This window comes from Misgurnus anguillicaudatus, chromosome 25 (assembly GCF_027580225.2).
Source record: "Misgurnus anguillicaudatus chromosome 25, ASM2758022v2, whole genome shotgun sequence".
In the NCBI taxonomy this organism is placed as follows: domain Eukaryota; kingdom Metazoa; phylum Chordata; class Actinopteri; order Cypriniformes; family Cobitidae; genus Misgurnus; species Misgurnus anguillicaudatus.
In genome coordinates, this window is record NC_073361.2 from 14,001,822 (window position 1) to 14,024,598 (window position 22,777).

At 39.5% G+C, this 22,777-nt stretch overlaps 1 protein-coding gene across 2 annotated transcripts in view; it reads left to right on the plus strand.

Annotated features, from left to right (window-relative positions):
* The window catches only part of gli3 (GLI family zinc finger 3), a 155,145-nt gene that overhangs the window by 104,194 nt on the left and 28,174 nt on the right, over nt 1-22,777 (plus strand). For both annotated transcript variants that reach the window (XM_073863700.1, XM_055181431.2), the window contains 3 exons: nt 14,161-14,366; nt 16,514-16,669; nt 20,494-20,698. In XM_073863700.1, coding sequence (XP_073719801.1) covers nt 14,161-14,366; nt 16,514-16,669; nt 20,494-20,698 — 567 coding nt within the window. The remainder of the gene's footprint in view (nt 1-14,160; nt 14,367-16,513; nt 16,670-20,493; nt 20,699-22,777) is intronic.

A 22,777-nucleotide genomic window follows, 5' to 3' on the forward strand; every position in this document is an offset into this window, starting at 1 on the left:
ATAGTCCCATTTAAAAAGGTCCTAAAATGTACCATTTATGTGCAGATACAGTATACATTTGCTACCAATATGCACCTTTGAGGTACTTATATGCACTCTTTAGGAACAAAGGTGTACTTTTTAAAATAGTACCGCCCCAGTGACAGCTTTTTGTATTAAGTACTAAGTCTTTTTTTCAGAAACAAACATCTAAGAAGCTGCAGACTTGAGCAATAATCTCTATTTAGTATTTAGATTAATCTTGTTGCTTTCCACGAGAAACAATTATAGATATTATATAGATCTTAGTAAGAGGATCTTAGTGAGAGATTTGTGATTTCCGTGTTCTTTCTAAAGGTTAAACAATACTGTAAGTTTGTATGAAAGCATACGTATGATTGTGTTGGCCTTGTGTTGTGTGGCACGTATGATGTTCCCTGCTACTGTTCTGGAAACACACACACACAACCCTCCCGTCTGTTCACTCATGATTAAATATCAACGCACCGCTCTTGACATTTTATTAGTCGAACAAGATGGATCTGCTAGTGTGACTAAAGTAGGCTATTGCAGCCCACACCCTACCAAAGCCTGCCTGCCTTTTACATGAGGAAAAATATGGAATAGACTTTTGGGAGTATTTTTTTGGTCTCAGCATCCTCTGGTCATTTTTTTCCATCTCACATGGAGTCCTCTTCTGAAGTCTTATTTTACCACCACGGCTGGCCTACATCCTCCCCATGCCTCACCTCCACTTTTAACCATCCACATCCCAGCTGTGTTAACCATTCGCTGTGGTTATGTGGCAGAACGACAATGTCCTGGGCCACGTAACCCTTCCTTTGTGTTTGGCTTCGGGCACCCTGCGTCTGAAGACCACGGCGTTGAGAGGAAGAAGGAGAGAGATATTCTGTGTCTTTTATTGTGTTGAGGAAAAAAGCTCCTTTTTTATTCTACGTCTGTTTTCTCTAGCCTGAGGCGTGCTGGAGGAGTAGGAGAACCCCAGAGTAAGAGGTTAACCTCACGTATGCTGCTACACGTACACTTGGAGAACATGGAAAAAACAGAAGTTAAACTTCCAAGCAATTAATTCCTAAACTGTGAAATATTTTTGTGTTCTTTCCAGGACTGAAAATTGTAAGTTAAGATTTTTTTATTGTAAGTTAAGGTGATGCTAAAATGACTATAAAATAAAAATAATTCTGACCATATTTGGCTTCTTGTACATTGGAAAAGTCAGGAAAATAGCCAGACTCATTTGTTTCTCCCCTGGCTTTGATCTTATGGGTTTAGCATGGACTTCCTGCGCAGACTTTGTTGTTTGTAGCGGCCTTATCGCGACTGTTGAAATTACATTTAATTGCGATAAAGAAATGCTTTTCCAAACATCTCCTAGGGAAGCCATTGCATCACAGGCCACTGAAAAATAAACATTTTTATTACAAGGGAAGTAAAGTTGAGACGTGCAACCGTGTTTTTGTTGTGGACTACAAGCAAACATAACAGAAGAGATTGTGTGTTAACATGGACATCATTTTGAAACTAACTGGAACATAAACTTTGCAAATGATGACTTTTGTCAAATGCCCTGAAGTTTTAGTTGTAACAAACATACATACACATATACACCTTCTGTCTAAGGGGGTGCATGTACATTAAGGTATATAAATGCGTCTAAAAACGGCAGGCAGACGTCGACTGTAGGCGCTTGCCAGCATTTTATCAGCTAAGCGCTTTGGTTATTCATACTTATGTAATGTTTATCAGTTGTTGTACGATGCGGCGGTTGGTTGTTGTGGTATTTCTCCCGCCCCTCCTCCACTGTGATTGGACGGCTAAGAGAAAGTGACATTGATGAGCTGAGCGTTTAACCCAAAGTTAAAACTCTGGTCGCTCAGTGGGTGTGGAAAAACGCTGAATGCCGGCGTTCAGCGCGGACAAAACCTGGCATCTGCTGGTGTTTTTGAAAAGCGTTGCGCTTCAATTAAAAACACGCCCCCCCTCCCAAAGGTACACAACTTTTTTTTTAAATAGGCTAATTTTCCAGCTCCCCTAGAGTTAAACATTTGATTTTTATCGTTTTGGAATCCATTCAGCTGATCTCCGGGTCTGGCAGTATCACTTTTAGCATAGCTTAGCACAATCCATTGAATCTGATTAGACCATTAGCATCACGCCTAAAAAAATAACCAAAGAGTTTCAATATTTTTTTCTATTTAAAACTTGACTCTTCTATAGTTACATCGTGTACTAAGACCGATGGAAAATTAAAAGTTGCGGTTTACTAGGCCGAGATGACTAGGAACTATACTGTTATTCTGGCGTAATAATCAAGGACTTTGCTGCCGTAACATGGCTGCAGCAGGCGCAATTATATTATGCAGCGGCCGAAAAATAGTCCCCTTGGTAACTTTCAATGGTTGGGGACTATTTTTTAGGCACTGCGTAATATCATTGCGCCTGCTAACTCTTTGGTTATTTTTGAGCGTGATGCCAATGGTCTAATCTGATGTAATGGATTGTGCTAAGCTATGCTAAAAGTGGTACCGCCAGACCCGGAGATCGGCTGAATGGATTCCAAAATGGTAAAACTCAAATGTTTAACTGAGGATGTCCCCAAAGGAGGTTTTGCTACATGGTAAAGTAGGTACACACACACACACACACACACACACACACACACACACACACACACACACACACACAAATACAATAATTAAATGTAACATTATATAATGTTTGAAATTAATGTTTTGCTAAAGACAAATATATTTAATTTTTTCTTATTTTAACCTTTTACCAGGGTCATTTGAGGTAAATGTTGTTGGGCAAGAGCAAGAAAAAGTTTGTATGAGTACTGTATGCGCATGTGGGCACCTGTGGGTATTTTGTCTCAAGTTGAAATCAAAACGTAATGTTACAGCCAGGACTAGGTCTGTGAAGTAGTGAAATTGAGGTGTTTATGCATCTTTTATAAACATTCCTTAGAAAAAGACATTACTGGTGTGTATCTTGAGACAAATCAATAGCATATTTTAAGATCTGTCAGTGCAAGTCATTTTCAGTTGAGACAGCTTAAACATGTGTTGTAGTCTAGGGCTAGCCCTAAGCCTTGTCTGTAAAACCGGGGGTTGATCTTTTTGTCATTTGTCCATCTCGCTGATTCTCTCCCCGTCTCTCTTTCTTTCTTGCTTTTTGGTTTCTCTGGGGACAGAGGGGTGGTCCCTAATGGTCCTAAAGGGAGGAGCTGTTCATTTAGTGAAATATTCATCTCCACCCTGTGTCCCTCCCAAACCTTTCATCTCAAACTCATCTCTCCCTCTCAATCATTGTGGGTGTGCAAAGGACATAAATTCACAAATAAAGGAGGGCTTGATATCCTCCTCTTTGTTGAGAAATCCTCTCACCTCCCATAAAACCATCTTCCCCGTGCTATGTTACAGCTTAGATGTTTTTGTCGTTATTAGAGATTTGTGTGAAGTCGCTGATGGTCATGAATGAGGAAGTTAAAACAGGGTGCCAGACATGATCTGATACAACGCTGCGGTTTCTTTCATATACGTTCTGCGGCCAACAAGGAGGAAATCTTAGAGGTTGAGTGCACAGAAACTATTTCACACAGTCATATTTTATGACCATAAATATTGAGTTTTATTTGCTTTTCAGTTGTTTAAAATATTCTGTAACAGCCTAATATGCAATGACCATTATATAAGTAAACAATTCATAGGGTGATTTTTATCTAAAATTTGAAAACAGTGGTTTGGTCAGACCATAAAAACATTTGAAAATCCCAACCAGCCTGTAAAGTTAAAGGTGCAGTGTGTAATTTTTAAAAGGATCTCTTCACAGAAATGCAAAATAGTATACAAAACTATATGATCAGGGGTGTATAAAGACCTTTTTATTATGAACCATTATGTTTTTTTATTACCTTAGAATGAGCGGTTTTTATCTACATACACAGAGGGTCCCCTTATGTGGAAGTCACCATTTTGTGCCGCCATGTTTCTACAGAAGCCCTTATGGACAAACTTTTTAAACTAAGTTGTCTTCATTGATGACCTTTTTTTCCAGTGGTGGGTACCATAGTTTCAAAGCGAGGGGTAAGCAGTGGATTGAGCCGTTGGTTGCAATTCGCAACCTCACAACTAGATGCCGCTAAAATTTGCACTGCAGCTTTAACATTTGCTTAAAGGCTCTCTAAGCGAATAATGTGCGACGCCACTTCCTGTTGACGTTTGACCTGTTTTCAAACAAACGGAGCGTAGCTAACGCCTCCTCCTCCCTCTCCCGTCCGTGCTTTCATGAATGCGCCCAACCCCCACCCCCAAATCCTTCTTGTCGTTTATTGGCTGGAACACTTTGTTATGGTTTCTGTTTGTAGGTTTGGCCACTATGTTGATATTGCCGTTTGTCGAGCCTGAGCTGTCTACAGAGATCGCGTTTTTTTTTACAGTTTGATCAGCGGACAGGCAGCAAGCAGATAGTGAGGAGATGTTTGCTGTATGTAACAAAAAAATGTTTTATGGTCTAAAACGCGTCAATTCGCTTAGAGCACCTTTAAAGTCTCTGTGAAGTCAATCTTGAAAATTGCTTTTAAACCCATTATAAATGTTAGAAATGTAATGCTGAAACACAAATACTGTAAACTATACTGTATTGCAGAGTTAGATCGCTAAACTGATTTCCACCATTTTTGAATTCAGGATTTTTAGGCGGCCCTAAAACGCTGGTTTTAAAGCCATCGCGCATGGCCCCACCCCTATCACAATCACGATATTCATTCAGGTTGCAGCTGTATGTGAAAGTTCAGAGTGACGGCAACTTTGGGTGGGTGGGTGTGGTTTCAGCTCGGACACGCCCCTAGCATTTAATACACATTTTTATGCAAGATTTTGATTGCTTATTTTATTTAATTGCCGCAAATTTGGCCGGGTGGTTAATATCAAATTTATCTGTCATGTCACAAACTCGGATTTAATCTCTGACTTTACAGGGACTTAAACCAATAGAATTCGTTCAGGACTGTCTGTTTTTTTGCAAAACCCTCTAAGTGCATCTGACATGATTTCTTGTAAGCCTACAGTAAATGAGCATATTTTATCAGACTTAATATTTCTGAATTAAATATTATTTCTGAATGGCATGAGGTTGGGATTAAACTGATTTAAAGGGAAAGAGGTTTGATAAATGTATAATATGTGCCGAAATCATTCGGTAAATATCATTATCTCATTTTTGATGGAGGTGCCGTTTAGTGGCTTTTGCATTTGAGGTCATCATATGGTTACAGTATACGTTCACACACATTGTCTTATGGAATATCTCCTAATCTGGCACAAGCATGCACGTACTGTATAAATCACTGCTAAGCATGCACACCTTTATCACCAGCATTCTCACTTATCTGTTTACCATGCTAATCATACATCATTCCTCATACCCTGGGCTTTCCTTAACCCTCTTACTATTTATTTCTTCCTCTCTCAGGTCGGCTTTTACACTTTCCAAGCTTTTCTACCTCTCTTTGCCCTCGTTTCTCTCTCTGTGTCTGTGTTCTTTGATCTCAGTGAAAAGAAAAACATTAAAGAGCCGCTGTTTCCGCCGTCAGGGGCCCTCTTCCATTTCCCCTCATCGCTGTCCTGTCCTCTCCTTCACCACCCTGTTCCATCTCCTACTCTTCAGTGCCCGGTCTTTCTTTCCTCCTGCCCTCTGTATATCTCCTCACGGAGTTGCATTACGAGCGGTTTAGTCATGAATTTGCTCAATGCAAACTTACTGTCAGATTTAGGGAAATATTAAACAACTGTTACCATTAAAGGTGCACTTTGTATTTGTTTCCTTATTTGTTTTTCCCATGAGGACTGTTCTGTTAAAAAAGTAGGTTTAAGATGATGATTCAAGTAGTTAACAAGACCGGTTATAATTTAAATAAATAAAGAGTGATTTTGACATTACATTTCCGTTTCACTAGCGGCACCATACGGTGTCTCATAAAATATTCAAAGAAATTTCATAGAAGTACTGTCTTGGATTAAAGGAGGGACCTGAGCCATTTTGGGGGTCCATAATAAAACAAAGACCTGCTGGTGTGATTTTGGCTTACTAACTCTGAACAGCCTTGCAATCACATAATAATAACGTTCTTTGGCACTGTGTTTAAATATCTGAAAACAACTAGTGATGCACCGATGTATCGGCCGCCGATATTTATCGGCCGATTTTTGATGAATTTGAAACCATCAGCATATCGGCAATAGCACGAGAAAGGCCGATACAGATTGTTTATTAATTAACTGCATAAAGAAATCCATTACATGTAAAAAATGAGTTAATGTTGATAATAAAATAAATGCTGAATAGCAAAAACCACCTTTGAAGGTTGTCATGCTGTCTTATTATATTTGTTTTAGCTTAATTTGTGCCTCTCTTATTATATTGGTCAGTTGAATGTTAATTAGATCCAATCCATGTCCAGTAAAAATAATTTGATGCAGAAATAAACTAGCTAATAGACCAACTGTATAGTATTGTATACAAGTGTTTAATATCGGTATCGGCATCAGTATCGGACAGAAGTTGCCTGTTTAAATCTGTATCGGTATCGGCCCAAAATAATCCTATCGGTGCATCCCTAAAAACAACAGTGCACAACACATTTGTATTTTAACTTTTTTTAACTACATATTATTTGCAATATGTGACTACAATATGTGATACTGGGTGAAATAACTTTTTAATTTTTACTCTTTTTTTATTTTTTACTTTTAGTTACACAAAAATATTCATCTAAAACTAAGGTACATGGCATTGTGAAACACCTTTATTTTTAAGTGTGTTTGTGTATGGGCAAGCAATATGAAAATATACAAATTATAATTATTATTACTATATACTCTGGCAAGAAAAAGTATGTAAACCTTTTGGAATTTCCTAGTTTTCGGAATAGATTTGTAATAAAATGTGAGCTAATCTTCGTTCTAAGTGTAAGATATTGACAAACATAATGTGTCTAAAAATAATTACAATTGTCAGATCTTTCTTTATTGAGAACAACCAAAAAACCTCATAGTGCTTGCGAAAAAAGTATGTGAACCCTTGAGTTAATGAACTCAAATAAGCTAATTGGAGTCAGGTTTTAGCACACCTGGAGTCAGGTTAAGATAAAACTTTTGGAGGTGTGGACTACAGCTACTTTGGCTGATAAAAACCCCTTAAACTTTTGGAATTTGCTCTGCACAAGAAGACCACGCTTATGTGAGCCATGCCTCGCCCAAAAGAGCTTTCAGAGGAGCTACCATCAAGAATTGTTGCTTTACATAAAGCTGGAAAGCATTACAAAGTTATTTTAAAGACATAAGAAATTCACCAGTCTACAGGCAAACAATCTACAAATGGAGACGCTTGGGGACTGTTGATACTCTACCAAAAAGTGGGCGCCCAGTCAAAAGACACCAAGAGCACAACAAAGACTCATCAATGTCAAAGAAACAACCTTGAATGACAGCCAAAGATTTGAAGGCATCATTGGAAGTTGCTAATATCTCCATTTATGAGTCTACAATACGTAAAACACTGAACAAGCAGGGCATCCACAGCAGGACACCATGAAGGAAGCCACTGCTTACTAAAAAGAATATTGCTGCATGCCTGAAGTTTGCAAAAGAGCACATTGACACTCCACAGCGGTATTGGCAAAATGTTTTGTGGACTGATGAAAGATGAAAAGATTTGGAAAAAACACACAGCGCTACATTTGGCGTAGAAACGGCACAGCATATCATCATAAAAACATCAAACCAACACTAAAGAATGGGGGAGGAAACATCATGATTAGGGCCTGCTTTGCTGCATCAGGCCCTTGCCAGCTTGCAATCATTTAGGGGAAGATGAATTCCCAAGTATATCAGACAAATCTGCAGGATAATGTCTGTACGTCAGCTGAAACCGTGTAGAACAGTGGTTTTCAATTCCAGTCCTCGGGCCCCCCCTCCCAGAATGTTTTAGATGTCTCCTTATATGAAACACCTGATTTCACTCATCGGCTCCTTAATTAACACACTAACGAGCTGATGATCGGAATCAGGTGTTTTTATATATGGAGACATCTAAAATGTTCTGGGAGGGGGGGCCCGAGGACTGGAATTGAAAATCACTGGTGTAGAAGATGGGTGATGCAACAGGACAACGACCCAAAACACAGGAGCAAGTCCACAACAGAATGGCTTCAGAAAAACAAAATCCACCTTTTGGAGTGGCCAAGTCAGAGCCCAGATTTCAACCCAATAGAGATGCTATGGATTGACTTGAAGAGGGCCATATACATGAGATGTCCAAAGAATATGACAGAGCTAAAGCAGTTTTGTCAGGAACAACGGGCTAAAATTCCTCCTCCACGATGTGCAGGTCTGATCCACAGCTACAGGAAGCGCCTGTTGAGGTTATAGCTGCCAAGGGGGGTTAACCAGTTATTAATTCTAAGGGTTCACTTACTTTTTTCACTGCCATTTTGAATGTTGAATGAGTGTGTTCAATAAAGACATGAAAGATCAGATTTTTTGTGTAATTATTTTAATGACACATTATGACATTTATACATTTATTCAGAAAACCACAAAATTCCAAAAGTTTCACATACTTTTTTAATTGTCCCATTTAAACACCATTACTAATAAAAACACCTGTTTTATACATCTGAGAACAACAGCAGCAAAGTTAAGTGCGTTCCCCTCGTGTCCATATTAGATGCACGTTTGCATGCGTTTCAAACAATCGTCCAGTATTTATTTTACTCTCACCACCCCATGTATATATTTACTGAACCAGCGCTCTGATCATAGCAGGGATCTGTTACGCCAGTTTGTTTAAACTGCAAAAGTCACAACGTCGTTAAGCTCCGCTGCCAGCATAATATTAACACGGCCTGACACCATTTCCTGTTGAAGGATAACACACGCACGTCAGGCCAAATTTGTTCATTTCATCGTCCCACTGCAAGTACAGCCTCGCGCAGACAAGAAACAGCCCCGAATGAACACGTGACACCCACAGAAGGAGAGAATGAGAGGGGGAAAACAATGAAAAGAGTTTGTGAATGTTCGGGACGGGGGTCAGGGAAATGGTTTCCATATGTGGTGCTCTCTCTCTCTCTCTCTCTCTCTCTCTCTCTCTCTCTCTCTCTCTCTCTCTCTGTGTGTGTCTGTTGATGATATAATCATTCAGGAGCAGCAAGAACCTTACTCCAAGAAAACGTTTTGGTTTTGAAGTAAATTTTGCATTAACTGTCCTTTGAAAGTCATGAACGTTTCTACTCTAAGTTCATTCTGGTCTAAGCTCTTGTTTGCCTACGGCTACGGTTGTCTACCCTGACCTGACACAACCTTCATAGTCTTTGTACAGAGGGATTTAGATTAAACAGATCTTGAAATAAGTGCATTTGTGCATCTCTCTCTCACACACACACACACTTTCTATTTTTCTTTGTCTCCCCATTTTTTCATTTCAGACACAGCTCCGTCATGCTTGATTTATGAGTCCAGGCTTGTGCATGCAGTAGTGAGTCACGAGAGAGATGTACACTCAATGCTATTTCCAAGTATTGTTAAAGAATGTTTTGAAATATATATATACACACACACACACAGACACACACTTTACAGACATACCTATTAAACACTTGCTCAGTTTTGTGCCTGCCTTGCCCTTTAATTTCAGTTCACACGCAATCTCTTGTTTCCAGTCTGTCACTGACTGATCCCACAGGATTTTATACATTTATTTATGTTGGCTAATTCGTATGAAGTTGTACGAAGTGAATCGTACAAAATTGTAAAATTATTAGAAAATAACAATAGTCAAAACCCCACCCCTAACTCCGCCTCTAACCCAACAACACAGCGGTGAAAGCAAACAGCACAAAAACGGCGCCCAAGTTCGAATCTCGAGGTCCTTTGCCAGTCCCGTACCCCTCTCTCCACCTTGTACTTTCCTGTCGTCTACTTAAACACTGTATATTAAATAAATGTCTCAAAAACAACTTAAAGGTGCAGTGTGTAACTTTTAAAAGGATTTAATGACAGAAATGCAATATAATATACATAACTATATTATCAGTGACCTTACACCAGGAACTTTTATGTGTTTATTACCTTATGCTGCGTTCAGACCAGTCGCAGTAGAGCCGTCAAGCGCGAGTGTTTTTAATGTTAAGTCAATGTAAAGACGCTTTGACACGCGTCTGGAGGTTTATTAGTTTGTGCGAATGGCGCGAATTGAGCCTTGCCGGGGGAAATGCGCGAGTTGAAAAATTTTAACTTTGGCGGAAAGACGCACCGTGTTAAAGGAATAGTCTACTCATTTTCAATATTAAAATATGTTATTACCTTAATTAAGAATTGTTGAAACATCCCTCTATCATCTGTGTGCGTGCACGTAAGCGCTGGAGCGCGCTGCGACGCTTCGATAGCATTTAGCTTAGCCCCATTCATTCAATGGTACCAATCAGAGATAAAGTTAGAAGTGACCAAACACATCAATGTTTTTCCTATTTAAGACGAGTAGTTATACGAGCAAGTTTGGTGGTACAAAATAAAACGTAGCACTTTTCTAAGCGGATTTAAAAGAGAAACTATATTTTATGGCGTAATAGCACTTTTGGGAGTACTTAGACTCGGCGCAGTAACACCCTCCCTCTCCCATTATGAGAGGGAGAAGGGGAGCGGACTTTTCAGGGGAGTCGAAGTACTCCCAAAGGTGCTGTTACGCCATAAAATATAGTTCCTCTTTTGAAAATGAGTAGACTATTCCTTTAACCAATCAGGAGCTTGCTATAGTAGTGACGTGATTACCGGAAGCAAGCAGAGTCACAGAAGCCCCTCCCATGACGCGAATTTCCGCGTGAATTTCTCGATGACTAGAATTTCATGCACGACTTTCACGCGCGAATGAAGCGAGTAAACTCAAAATGTTCAAGCTAGCGAATTTGACGCCTCAAACGCGGCTGGTGTGAACCCACGGTTAGAATGAGTCTTTTATATCTGCATACACCATGGGTCCTCTTACATGGAAGTCACCATTTTGTGCCGCCTTGTTTCTACAGTAGCCCTAAAGGACAAACTGCTCTACGAAACGTGTTTTGTCCCTACTTTATTTTGTCTTAGACAACATGTTTGTCCTGTGGTGGCTACTGTAGATTCTCTGTGTTTTGGTGAACTGAACCGTTGGTTGCAATTCACAATCTCACAGCTAGATGCCGCTAAAATCTACACACTGCACCTTAAACAGTAAATAAATCCCTTACACAAACAAGAATAGTCAGAATGCGCCATGTGCGCCAAGTTCTTTCTTAAACACCTTATTGCATTAAAAACAATGTAACCTCACTGGAATAAGGCATCATGTTTGTCTTCATGCCCATCCTAAAACAAGTTAAAAATGAGTGTTTGTGAATGTACCATGATACATTTTAAAACCACTGCAGCGGATTTGTGGGTTTCCTGGGGTGTAAATTCAGTACAGTTCATGTTAGGTTTGTTAGTTTTCTGCCAAGGGCGATTGATTTTGGAGCGCTGTGAAAGCTACTATTGCAAATATTGATTTTGTAGTAAAGCGTCATGATAGGAGATAAATAATCACCGTAGGTTCTTTTGTCATGGCGGTCATGAAAGATTCATCTTAAGAATGCGGTTGTTTCAGAGTGTGTGTGTTTCATATGAGCAATAGGGGCCGTACTCTTTTAGTGCACTGATACTACACAGTGTCTGTGTTTATTTCTTTGGTAGTTTGCTGATGTTTAGAGATTCCGAAAAGATGAACCATGAGGGTGCTGTCACATACGCATGCATGCATGCCTGCACACACCTGCTACCAGTATGCTGTACTATACAGAGGGTAGCCTGGGTGTGTGTGTCAGGGAAGTAAGTACTAGAAATGAGCGGTTGACTCAGACCTTCTGACAGCCGAACACATACTCTCTAATAGGTGAACCTGAACGGATCTGGTGAAACTCGAAACAGGCACGATCTTTAATCTTCAAAGCACCACAAAGTCTTGTGACATTGAGAGATTACTGGAGTTTTTTAGAGATGAACTATAAGTTTGGTTGGTTGGTTGCTGAATCTGTTACATTTTGTTCAGAATTCAGTCATATTTAACTATTTTTTATGAACTTGACTGATGGCTCAACTAATCTGTGAAGTAGTTTTTTGGAATTTGGTTCTTTCCAATGAAGAACAGAACCTTGTGTTGCAGCCAGATTTTTTAAAAAGAAACAAATACCCAAAACGTCTCTGTGTTTTATATGTATTGTGTTATCAGGGTTCCCACGGGTCCTTGAAATCCTTGAAAGTTTGTGAATCTGGGGAAAAATTCAAGGCCTTGGAAAGTTTTTGAAAATAAACATACAAAGATACAGGTCATTGAAAGTGCTTGAACCTATTTTATGCAAGAAGTTTTCTGGAAAAAAATCCATATTATTCCATGTGTCGTGTAGGATAATATCATAAAAATTCTAGACTTTTTAAGCACACATGCTAAAATGTTCACTTTAAATGCTTATATCTTCTGTATGCCAATGTTAATTCATACCCAAATGCTGTTTTGCATAGTTGTGTTTGACACATGAAAACGTCTCTGGTTATGAATGTAACTGTTGTTCCCTGAGAAGGGAACGAGACGCTGCATCTCCCTTGCCATACTTCCTGTGTCCCTGTAACGCCATCTTTGGCAATATTTTAGATAGCGATGTACTCACCCTTTTCTTTGTTGTTAAGCCTCACCATTGGTTGAAAATGATATACACATTCAGACGCACTTACCCCTGGAGGCGTCCCCAAAGTGTCACCGCAGTGACGCAGCGCGAGTTCCCTCGAAAAAGAAACTGTAACAATGTATCTTAAAAGGTTACACAATGTAACCTTGATCTCACTTAAAAAGTGCCTCACATTAGTCCTTGAATTTGAAGGTGTTGGACCTGGAAAGTCCTTGAAAGGTCCTTGAATTTCAAGTTAACCAATGTGTGGGAACCCTGTGTTATGCAAAATCAAGGAATTTACTGCGGATCTTTTTGTATTTTCGGAAAAACTTTGGAGTGGGATCTTTAAAACAAAGTGACCAAATGTGCCAAATAACTAGAATAAATCAGATTTCTTAAAGCTGCTCTAAACATTTACAAGTCTATCTTATGTTCACTTGGCTTTTACATTTTATTAACAACCCTATCCGAAGACTTAAGTATGGGTTAATGTTACTTTAAGAAAAGTGGTCAAACAGATTTTTGTTGCATCCGCTCTTGTCCTTTATTATGAGGAACAGGCAGAAGTCTTTCATTAGTGTTTGGTGAAGTAGACTCCAGAGGCTGACAGGACAAAATCCAGAGGGGGTAAGCTTTGTGTGTAATTGGGTCCATCCGGTCCTTAAAAGAGGTCACTTAAAGTCAAAGTTCTCTAAAGTACTGTACTTACTATTTTTCTTGTGTCCTGGTTTTCTCTTTTTTTTTATTGTGTTTGCTAGGGCCAATTAGGAATGTTTATAATGAAGTAAAAAAAAATCCGGCATGTCTTCACCTCAGGCCCACCAATCAGAGTGACTGGCATTTACTTCTTAAATAGGGTAGTAGTTAAGGTTCAATGCTTAAACAACAACAACAACAGAATTTTGAGCAAAGTGACACTCACAGGCACAAAAACAACCAGCAAGGCATTGTGGGTAGCGGTGAGAATTCCTGGCCGTCTCTGTCTGATTAAAATGTGATGTGTTGAAAGCTGGCTTTGATCTTAGGAAATGTCTGTGGGGGGAGCCGTTGGAATTTTGCTTGGGCTTCTCTCTCCCTCTCGCTCCGCGATTTGGCCCAGTAGATGAAGGCAGATAGATCGTGTCACCATTCATTTCCTGCTCAGCTCCTACACCATTCTGTGCAGACACTAACTAGACCTGGAGCAGGGATCCGGAATGAATAGATCACATGCCGAGCTTTTGTAGCTTGTGCAGAGCTCTGCTTTCTTATATGCCTTTCCTCTAAATGTATGCATCTCCTTTGGTTGTACATGCATAGTTAACATGACAGTTTGCAAATAAACCCCAAGACTTGGAACATACCACAGCTGAATGAGTGGAGGAATACACTCAATATGAAAAAGACCCCTAAGGTGCTTAAATACTTTTCTTCATCTCTGATTCCAGGCCTCCTGCACTGGCGGCCAGCCCGGCGTTTTCGGATATCTCCCTCATCCGGATCTCGCCGCATCGGAATCCTTCATTGGGGGCGGAGTCGCCCTTTAACCCCCCACATCCATACATTAACCCCTACATGGACTACATCCGTTCGCTGCACAGCAGTCCCTCGCTCTCCATGATATCTGCAGCTAGAGGCCTCAGTCCTGCAGATGGTGAGTACCTTAGGGACCCGTTCTGGGGCCACTAAAATTTTTCTAAAAATGTCAAACTATTGTAAGCATCACAGCTACCTAATAAGAATTTAGGCCAAGTTTAGTGCAGATGGTAAGCCTCTCATGATGCACAATTAATTAGCGGTGCTTGCACATACTTAGGAATTTAGAGAAATCTGTATTTCTATTTATATACCCGTCATCTTTATTATGCTACATCGTTCTCCTAAGGTCTGGGATGTGGCGAACATCTCTATCTCTCATATAGAGTCAGTTTACCTGCCTATGCTTTTCTCTAGAGGGGGAGACTATAGTTTGATGATTTGCAGGGGTCATTCTCTTTGATCTTCGTCTCATGTCTGTAAACCTCTGGAGGAACATTCAGCATGTCAAGCAGAGTCTAGCGATCACATCCTGAGTTAAGAGAGCGGGCGAAGTTCAAGGCCACTGTTGAGGGCGGAGGGCATGAGCGGGAGGGAAGGATGGAAAGTGGGAACAGTTTAGACGAAGAACACCAGAGTCCTGCTGGGAGCCATTTTGGTTTCTTGTGTGAAGCCGGACTGGGAAATCCATTACAGGGTCTGCAAGAGCCCACAGTTTTTAAGGAGCCTCTTGGCCCTCTCCTCAGGCATGGAGTTTTAATTGAAGCCTGGAGCTCAGAAACCAAAGAGGTCTAATCAGAGGGGACCACAGACAAATATCGCTGTATTGAACTGTGGTGCCATTTTATGTCAACCAAATATTTACTACTATCTACCACATGGGTCAACATTATTGTGCAACATTTCCAGATGGATAGTTATTAAGAGCTAAAGTAAACTGGTTGATGTACTGTGGTCTGTTTTTGGAGTGAAAAATTATTATTTTGGATGATAAACAAGTTTTTTACAAGAATTATGGTCAAGAAAAAATCCTTTCAAATAACTCCATGAATTAATAACAGTATAAATTGTTGTCTTCTAATATATACATTTTCTAATTTTATAAAATACATAAAATAAGAATTGTTGTATTTTTAACCATTTCTATGCAGTGTAAAAATGATATGAAATCAACATATATTTTTATGTTACTTTATTTTAATAAATTAGGTTAAACAGTTCCAACTTGATTTTATAAGTTATGCTAACTTATCCAAAGTCAAAACGTATAATAGTAGGTTGAATTGACTTGCAAAACCAACTTCATGCAGCATTTTTACAGTTTGCACAACCTAGCATTGTATAATGTTTGAATATCAAGTAATTGAGTAAAATACATTTGCAGTAAATCAAACAATTAGCTCTAAAATTCTATTACTACTTAATAAAATATAAAACTTATACAAACAAGTAATAATAATTTTATCAATATGACCATTAAACTGAACATTGTTGAGTTTTACTGCTTTTTTATTTTTGTCCCCCTCGCTTTTCCATTATTAAAAACATATTTAAGATAACTTAAGAAAATGTAAGATGTTCTCCACCATCAGAATGCCTATTGGCTCTGTTTCCCAAACCCAGGGTGCACATTCATCCTTAAAAACTGACACTCCCATATCGCCTCTACCCTTCCCCACCGCCAGCCCTGCACTTCTCTGCCAACATCTCCCATTTAGAAATGCAGCAAAGCTCTTTTCGCACATGAGGGTAGAATAAGGCACATTACGCCTCAATGTGAGAGCCGAGGCTAGAAAAACAACAGAGACAATTAAGAAAGCCCCCAACCCCTCCCAAGCATACTTAAGACATAATACCCACATCGAATTATTTTAGAATGTCTTCTTACAGTTACACAACCAATCAGAGATGCATATTCCATGCATTCAGGCCTCAGTCAAGATCCTTTCATCCGCTCTGCATCTATTTCTTCTGGGAAAGGAGACAGGAATTATCTACCGCATTTCGCGCAGTTAAACTGATTTTGTATTTGCATTGAAAGCCACTGTGTCTTTTTCTTTTTGTATGTGTACTGTACTGTATATGTGTGTTTTGCCAATATGTATTTTTAGGTTGCAGTTTTAGTCCTCTATAGCTGCAGAGGGGGTGTGATCGAGTAATAACATAAAAAACAGAATTAGAAAGAGCAGAATTCGAATGGGGTTCAATTCTAAATTTTTCTTTTTGTCTCATTTATGCCCCCCCCTTCCTGGTTTAACCCCTAAGCCCCTCACACGGGTTTAACCACAGCAGAGTACTACCACCAGATGGCCCTGCTCGCAGGTCATCGCAGTCCCTATGCTGACATCATTCCCTCAGTGGCATCCACAACTGGGCCTGGAAGCAACGCTTTGCACATGGAGTACCTTCAGGCTATGGAAAGTAAGTTCTCCACTTTTGTCCTCTTTATTTTCTACAACCAACCAAATTTCCTCTTTTAGTCATTGTCAGAGGACATAGAATGAGAAAAAAACTAGATCCCGCTCATAAAATAGGAATTTAATCCTAAAGATGCATTTCTGGATTGCTTAATTTGTTCCATTGTCTTAATGCTTTTGAAAAAGGGAGGAGGGGTGTGCACGACGTACTGTATGCAAATGAGTTATTTTAAAGTGTAAATAGGAAATTAAATGCGTGGAGATTCTGTGAAGGGGTCAGATGGACTGGCCCGCTCGTCTTTGATGAGAATACATCTAGTCGGCACGTCACCGGCTCCCCTGTTCATCACAAACTAATTAAAACTACCCAAACTTGCATGGGTATCAGAAAATTAATTGCTATTAAATGGGAATTGGAATGTCCCACTATTCATCACGGGCAGAAATCCTTTCTTCTGTGGCACCGTTTAAGATTAATAGACTGAAACAAAACAATTAAGGCCAGGGTTTTCAAATGGAGACGTCGACCCAAACCCCCCCCCCCCACTTCAAATCGCCTGTAATCAGCCTTTGGTAATAACTCATCCTGTTTTAACAATGTGTGTTCCACGCAAGCCAAATTAACACTTGAAAGCTCTCTTTTATGATATATAGATTCAGAGAGATGGAGTGAATGTGGAAAAGTTACTTATCTTGAAGCTTTTGTTAATAATGGGGATGGGATAGCAGAGTTGTGGTTTAGAGCTCAGTTCACATCATTGTAATTACTTTCAGAGAAGAACTGGATAATGAAAGAATGAACCTGTCCTGCGTGTTTGTGTTCACGGCTGTATTGTTTAGCGTGTTAGTTGCTAATTACCCACCGTCCATTAGATTCTGGTACATCTATATTAAAGCCGAACACCTTAACTTGAAACTCTATTAAGTGGAGTCGTTATTCTTTCGGTATGTGTGTACTCGGCATGATAGAAGTAAAACCTAGGAGAGTTATTCTGGTGACCAGTTTAATTGACTGGTGACCAGTATACCCATTATGGTTACCTAAGGGCATACTCACAATATATTTAACCATACCAAACTGTACCCGAGTATGATTGTTCCCCACTCCCTGCTGGTCTGCACTCACCTCATTTAAAAAATTTGATAATTTTGAAGAAAATATGTGTGATAGAGTTCATTGTAATTTTACGTTTTTTATTGGGTGTGTTTGAAATCATGTGCATTGCTGAATGATATTAAAGTAACACCATCTGGAGAGCCATTGGAGAGCAGACTGCTCCTAATATGCTTTTAAATCTCTCTGGCGGTTATTTAATATCATAAACTGATTGGTCCATGCAGCGCGCATGATGTTAAACACACCTCTGTTATCTGGGGTCATTTGGGATGCGGTAACACATGGCTGCATGTATATGTGGTGCATGTATCAGAATGTACTTCAGTGACAGCGAAAGTTTTGTACTCCATCACGGTTAGCACTCACGCACAAGGTGAACCAAATTGAACCATACCAGATAAAACCTCTGCAAGCATACCAGCATGCTGTGCCCTTGTATGGTACGGAACGTTCACACTAGCCAAACGAACTATACTTTGGGGGTCAAACGTACTTGTACAGTACGGGATGCATAGTGTTAGTACAACCTTAAAGGGACACTCCACTTTAAAAAAGCAATATGTTCATTTTCCAGCTCCCCTAAAGTTAAAGCAACACTATGTAGTTTCCATGTAAAAATGACTTACAGCTCCCCCATGTGGTTGAAAAGCGCAAAAGTGCCTGGTATCAGACACTCTTCTGCAGGCAGGGGGAGGGGCGGGGCTGTGTGCTCTACCCTCCACCGCCACTTTCAGAGTGTTCTTGTAGCAGCTAGGAGGCTGCTCAGGTTGCAGCAACAGTACAATTTGTCCAGTTAAAAGTTGTTCCATCACTGAAATAATTTTAGAGACATTATTTAAAGGTAAAAAAACTACATAGTGTTGCTTTAAACATTTGATTTTTATCATTTTGAAATCCATTCAGCTGATCTCCGGGTCTGGCAGTACCACTTTTAGCATAGCTTAGCATAATCCATTGAATCTAATTAGACCATTGGCATTGCGCTTAAAAATGACCAAAGAGTTTCTATATTTTTCCTTGAAAATATTATGCACCACCTAAAAGTAGTCCCTTTGGTAACTTTCAATAGCAGGGGACTATTTTCGGGCGCTGCATGATATCATTGCGCCTGCTTCACCCATGTTACAGCAGCAAAGTCCTTGATTATTACACCAGAATGAGAGTATAGTTCCTAGCCATATCTGCCTGGAAAATCACAACTTTTAATTTTCCGTCAATCTTAGTACACGATGTAACTACATAAGAGTCAAGTTTTAAATAGAAAAAATATCGAACCTCTTAGCGCGATGCTAATGGTCTAATTAGATTCAATGGATTATGCTAAGCTATGCTAAAAGTGCTAGCGCCAGACCCGGAGATCAGCTGAATGGATTCCAAAAGGGTAAAAATCAAATGTTTAACTCTAGGGGAGCTGGAAAATTAGCATATTTTCAAAAAAGTGTTGATTAAAAAAATAAACCATACTTCAGCTTTTACTTAACCAGACCAGCCATGCCCATCTAAATCCAGTCAAGACCATCAAAACTAGACCAGTTATTGTGATGTCTATTGCATGTGTGCAAGCTTTCACTTGTGTGTGTCTTCTTACATTGGTTTTTGTGCCCCACACATCCACAAACATTCAAAGCCCTAAAGCATAGTTAGCAGAATGCCAGTAATGCAGAAAGATGTTGCAAATATGCAATGCACACACACACACACACACACACACACACACACACACACACACACACACACACACACGCACGCACACACACACTGATTTAAATGTGAATGACAGACCCTCTAATCACAGCATGTGTCAAACAAGAAAGGGGGGGAGAGTCAGAGAGAAAAAGAGAGAACGTAATCTTGTTTTGTTTGCGTGCTTTCTGTAAAAAAAACTGCAGAACAACTGAAAGAAAAAATTATGAGTCACAAAGTCATTGTGTCACTCCACACAACAAAAGACCACCACCACCCCCCCCAGCACCCGTTTCTTCCCCTTCTGCTTTCACTCCTTACTCAGTTTCTCCTTTCTTTCTTGTTTGTGACATCCGCCAATGAAAAGACAACAAAAGTCATTTCTTAATCTGTAGGTGCCAGTCATTGTGTGAAGTGGAGGGCCTGTCTGCGTTCAATCTGCTGTAAAAGCTTTTCAAAACAGCCCAGTGCAATTCCATTCAGCGCTAATGCGCTATTCAAACCAATTATACGTGATTAAATAACGCTGCCAGAAAGCAATAGGAAAGGAAGACACAGTTATGTGTCTTTTCACCACGTGTAATATGCATGCGATGCAGGAAATGCAGTCGTATTTGAATGCATGCAACAATAACTTACATATAATCAAAAAACTGCTAAGCTTTGGTGTGCTTTATTTATATAAACAATATCCATAAGAGGATGGAAACATTTATGAAAATGATGTCGCTAGTGATTTATTTGTACCTGGCTGACGTGGTCATAAACTATCTGGCTGACAGGTATTGGTGGAAATCCCATTTCTCTCCCTGATAGTAAAAGCTCTTTTTAAAAGAAAGGTGATAAACAAATAAAAGCAGATTATGATGAATACAATTTAATATTTTTCCCTTAAAGAAAGAGTGAATTGCATTTTCGGACTTCATATGTATTTGTGCACCAGTTGTGATACCATCATGATTTAATGCATAACTTACTATTTATGACCTCTCTCTCTCTCTCTCTCTCCCTTTTTGTTTCTCTCTCAGATTCTCGATTTCCCAGTCCCAGGCTCACAACTCGGCCCAGCAGAAAACGTCCCCTAACCAGTTCTCCTTCTTTGTCTGACCCCAGCTTTGACCTGCAGGCCATGATTCGCACCTCGCCCAACTCTCTGGTCACTATACTAAATAATTCTCGCTCCAGCTCGTCCACTGGTGGATCATACGGGCATCTCTCAGCGGGCACTATAAGGTACCACCACATTCAACACTGACAAATACAAGTCTCAGTGAATTGAACTGGTCATTTTAAAATGACAAATTAAGACAAAAAAAATTGACAGAATATAAGATAAAGCAGGAGCTCAGTCAATAAGGCTTATTTGAAATTAAAGGATTAGTCCATTTTCTTTAAAAAAAAAAAAAAATCCAGATAATTTACTCACCACCATGTCATCCAAAATGTTGATGTCTTTTTTTGTGCAGTTTCAAATGACTCTAAACGATCTCAAACGAGGCATAAGGGTCTCATCTAGCGAAGCAATTGTCATTTTTGGCAAATAAAAATAAAAATATGCACTTTTAAACTACAATTTCTCGTCTATCTCCGGTCCTGTGACGCGGCAGCGCGACCTCACGTAATTGCGTAATGCCGTAAAAAGGTCACGTGTTACATATGAAACGCACATTTGCGGACCATTTTAAACAATAAACTGACACAAAGACATTAATTAGTATCATTTGACATACAACAACGTCAGAACGGTCCTCTTTCTCCACACTTGTAAACACTGGGGCGTAGTTTCGCATACATCATCCGTGACCTCTTGACGTGATGACGTATTACGTGAGGTTGCGCTGGCGCGTCACATCACCGGTGATAGACGAGAAGTTGTGGTTTAATGTGCATATTTTTTATTTTTCTTGCCAAAAATGACAATCGTTTCGCTAGATAAGACCCTAGTGACTCATTTGGGATCGTTTAGAGTGCTTTGAAACTGCAATTTTAAACTGCACTAAAACTGTTAAGTGTTGGGGTCCATTATAGTCAATTAAAATTATTAAAATCCTGTAATATTTTCCTCAAAAAAAAAAAAAAAATCTTCTCGACTGAACAAAGAAAGTGACATGGTGGTGAGTAAATTATCTGGATTTTTTTTTTTTAGAAAAAGAATCCTTTAAAATAGAAAATAAAAAACAGAAAAAATATTTTGTAATGATGTTATAAAGCAGGATCTAAAATTAACTACTTCTGCCACATCTGCCAATGACAAATAAATAGCAGATTAAAAATATTACTAACTGTGCTTTGTATTATTTTGTAACTATCTTCTTATAATAATTAAATTATTTATTTTATCTCATATTCATGGCAAAGGTGCACACAGTACTGGTAATTTTGGACCTTGTTACCAAGTCTAAAAATGAAGAGAGTGGCGCGTATTAGACCAGCAAGAGAGATGGAGAGGAATAGATAGAGAGAAAAAGTAAAACTGGCCGCATCTTCAGCGGCCGAGTGATGAATGAACACGGGATGGAGAAATAAACGAGAGAACATAGAGTGCGCTATTAGGAGGAAGCGTGTGAACACATTCCTCCCCTCCTCCCTAACACTCGTCTGTCTGATATGCATCACCTGATTAATGTTCTCTCCATCAGCAGAGGAGAGCTTTAGCCTAACACCGCCGCCGCGCAATCGCTCACACCGGGAAGCAGGAGAGGACGGGAAAATGACGGATGAAAGGGTCACGTAGGGGGGAGTGGGGGAAGAAAGCAAAGCCTGGGCCGAGGACAGTAACACAAGCTTTAATGGGAAAGAGAGAGAACCTACGGCGGATGTAGCGGATTAAAGCGTCCTGCTTGCTCTGTCCGAGGTTAAACTTACATTCCTCCGTTTACTCAAACTTTTTGTGGTCAGTTAGCGGTGGAATAATTTATGTTTTTTACGTTATCTTTAATGAGACTCAATTAGTTGCCGGAGTTCAAAGGATGAATGCGGATAGACAGCTGGGCCTGTGGGAATTTTAATGAATATCGAAGTGTTTGTCACATCAGTGAAGGGGCTATTGATGTTTAAGCTAATCAATGTTACGATGCTGATCATCCGAACCAATTGAAGCTTTGCCAGTGCGATTGAAAATCTAAATAATATGTCCGATTTTGTCAGTTCGTACTATTTAATTTTAAGATGATAACTGTGGGATTGTACCTCTTCAGGGTGAAAATGGCCAAAATGGATTTTAAATGAATATCTTTTTTTATTGTTTCAAATATGTAGTTTAAAAAATATTGACTTACCTAACTGAAAAGTTTGAAATTACCATAACGTCGA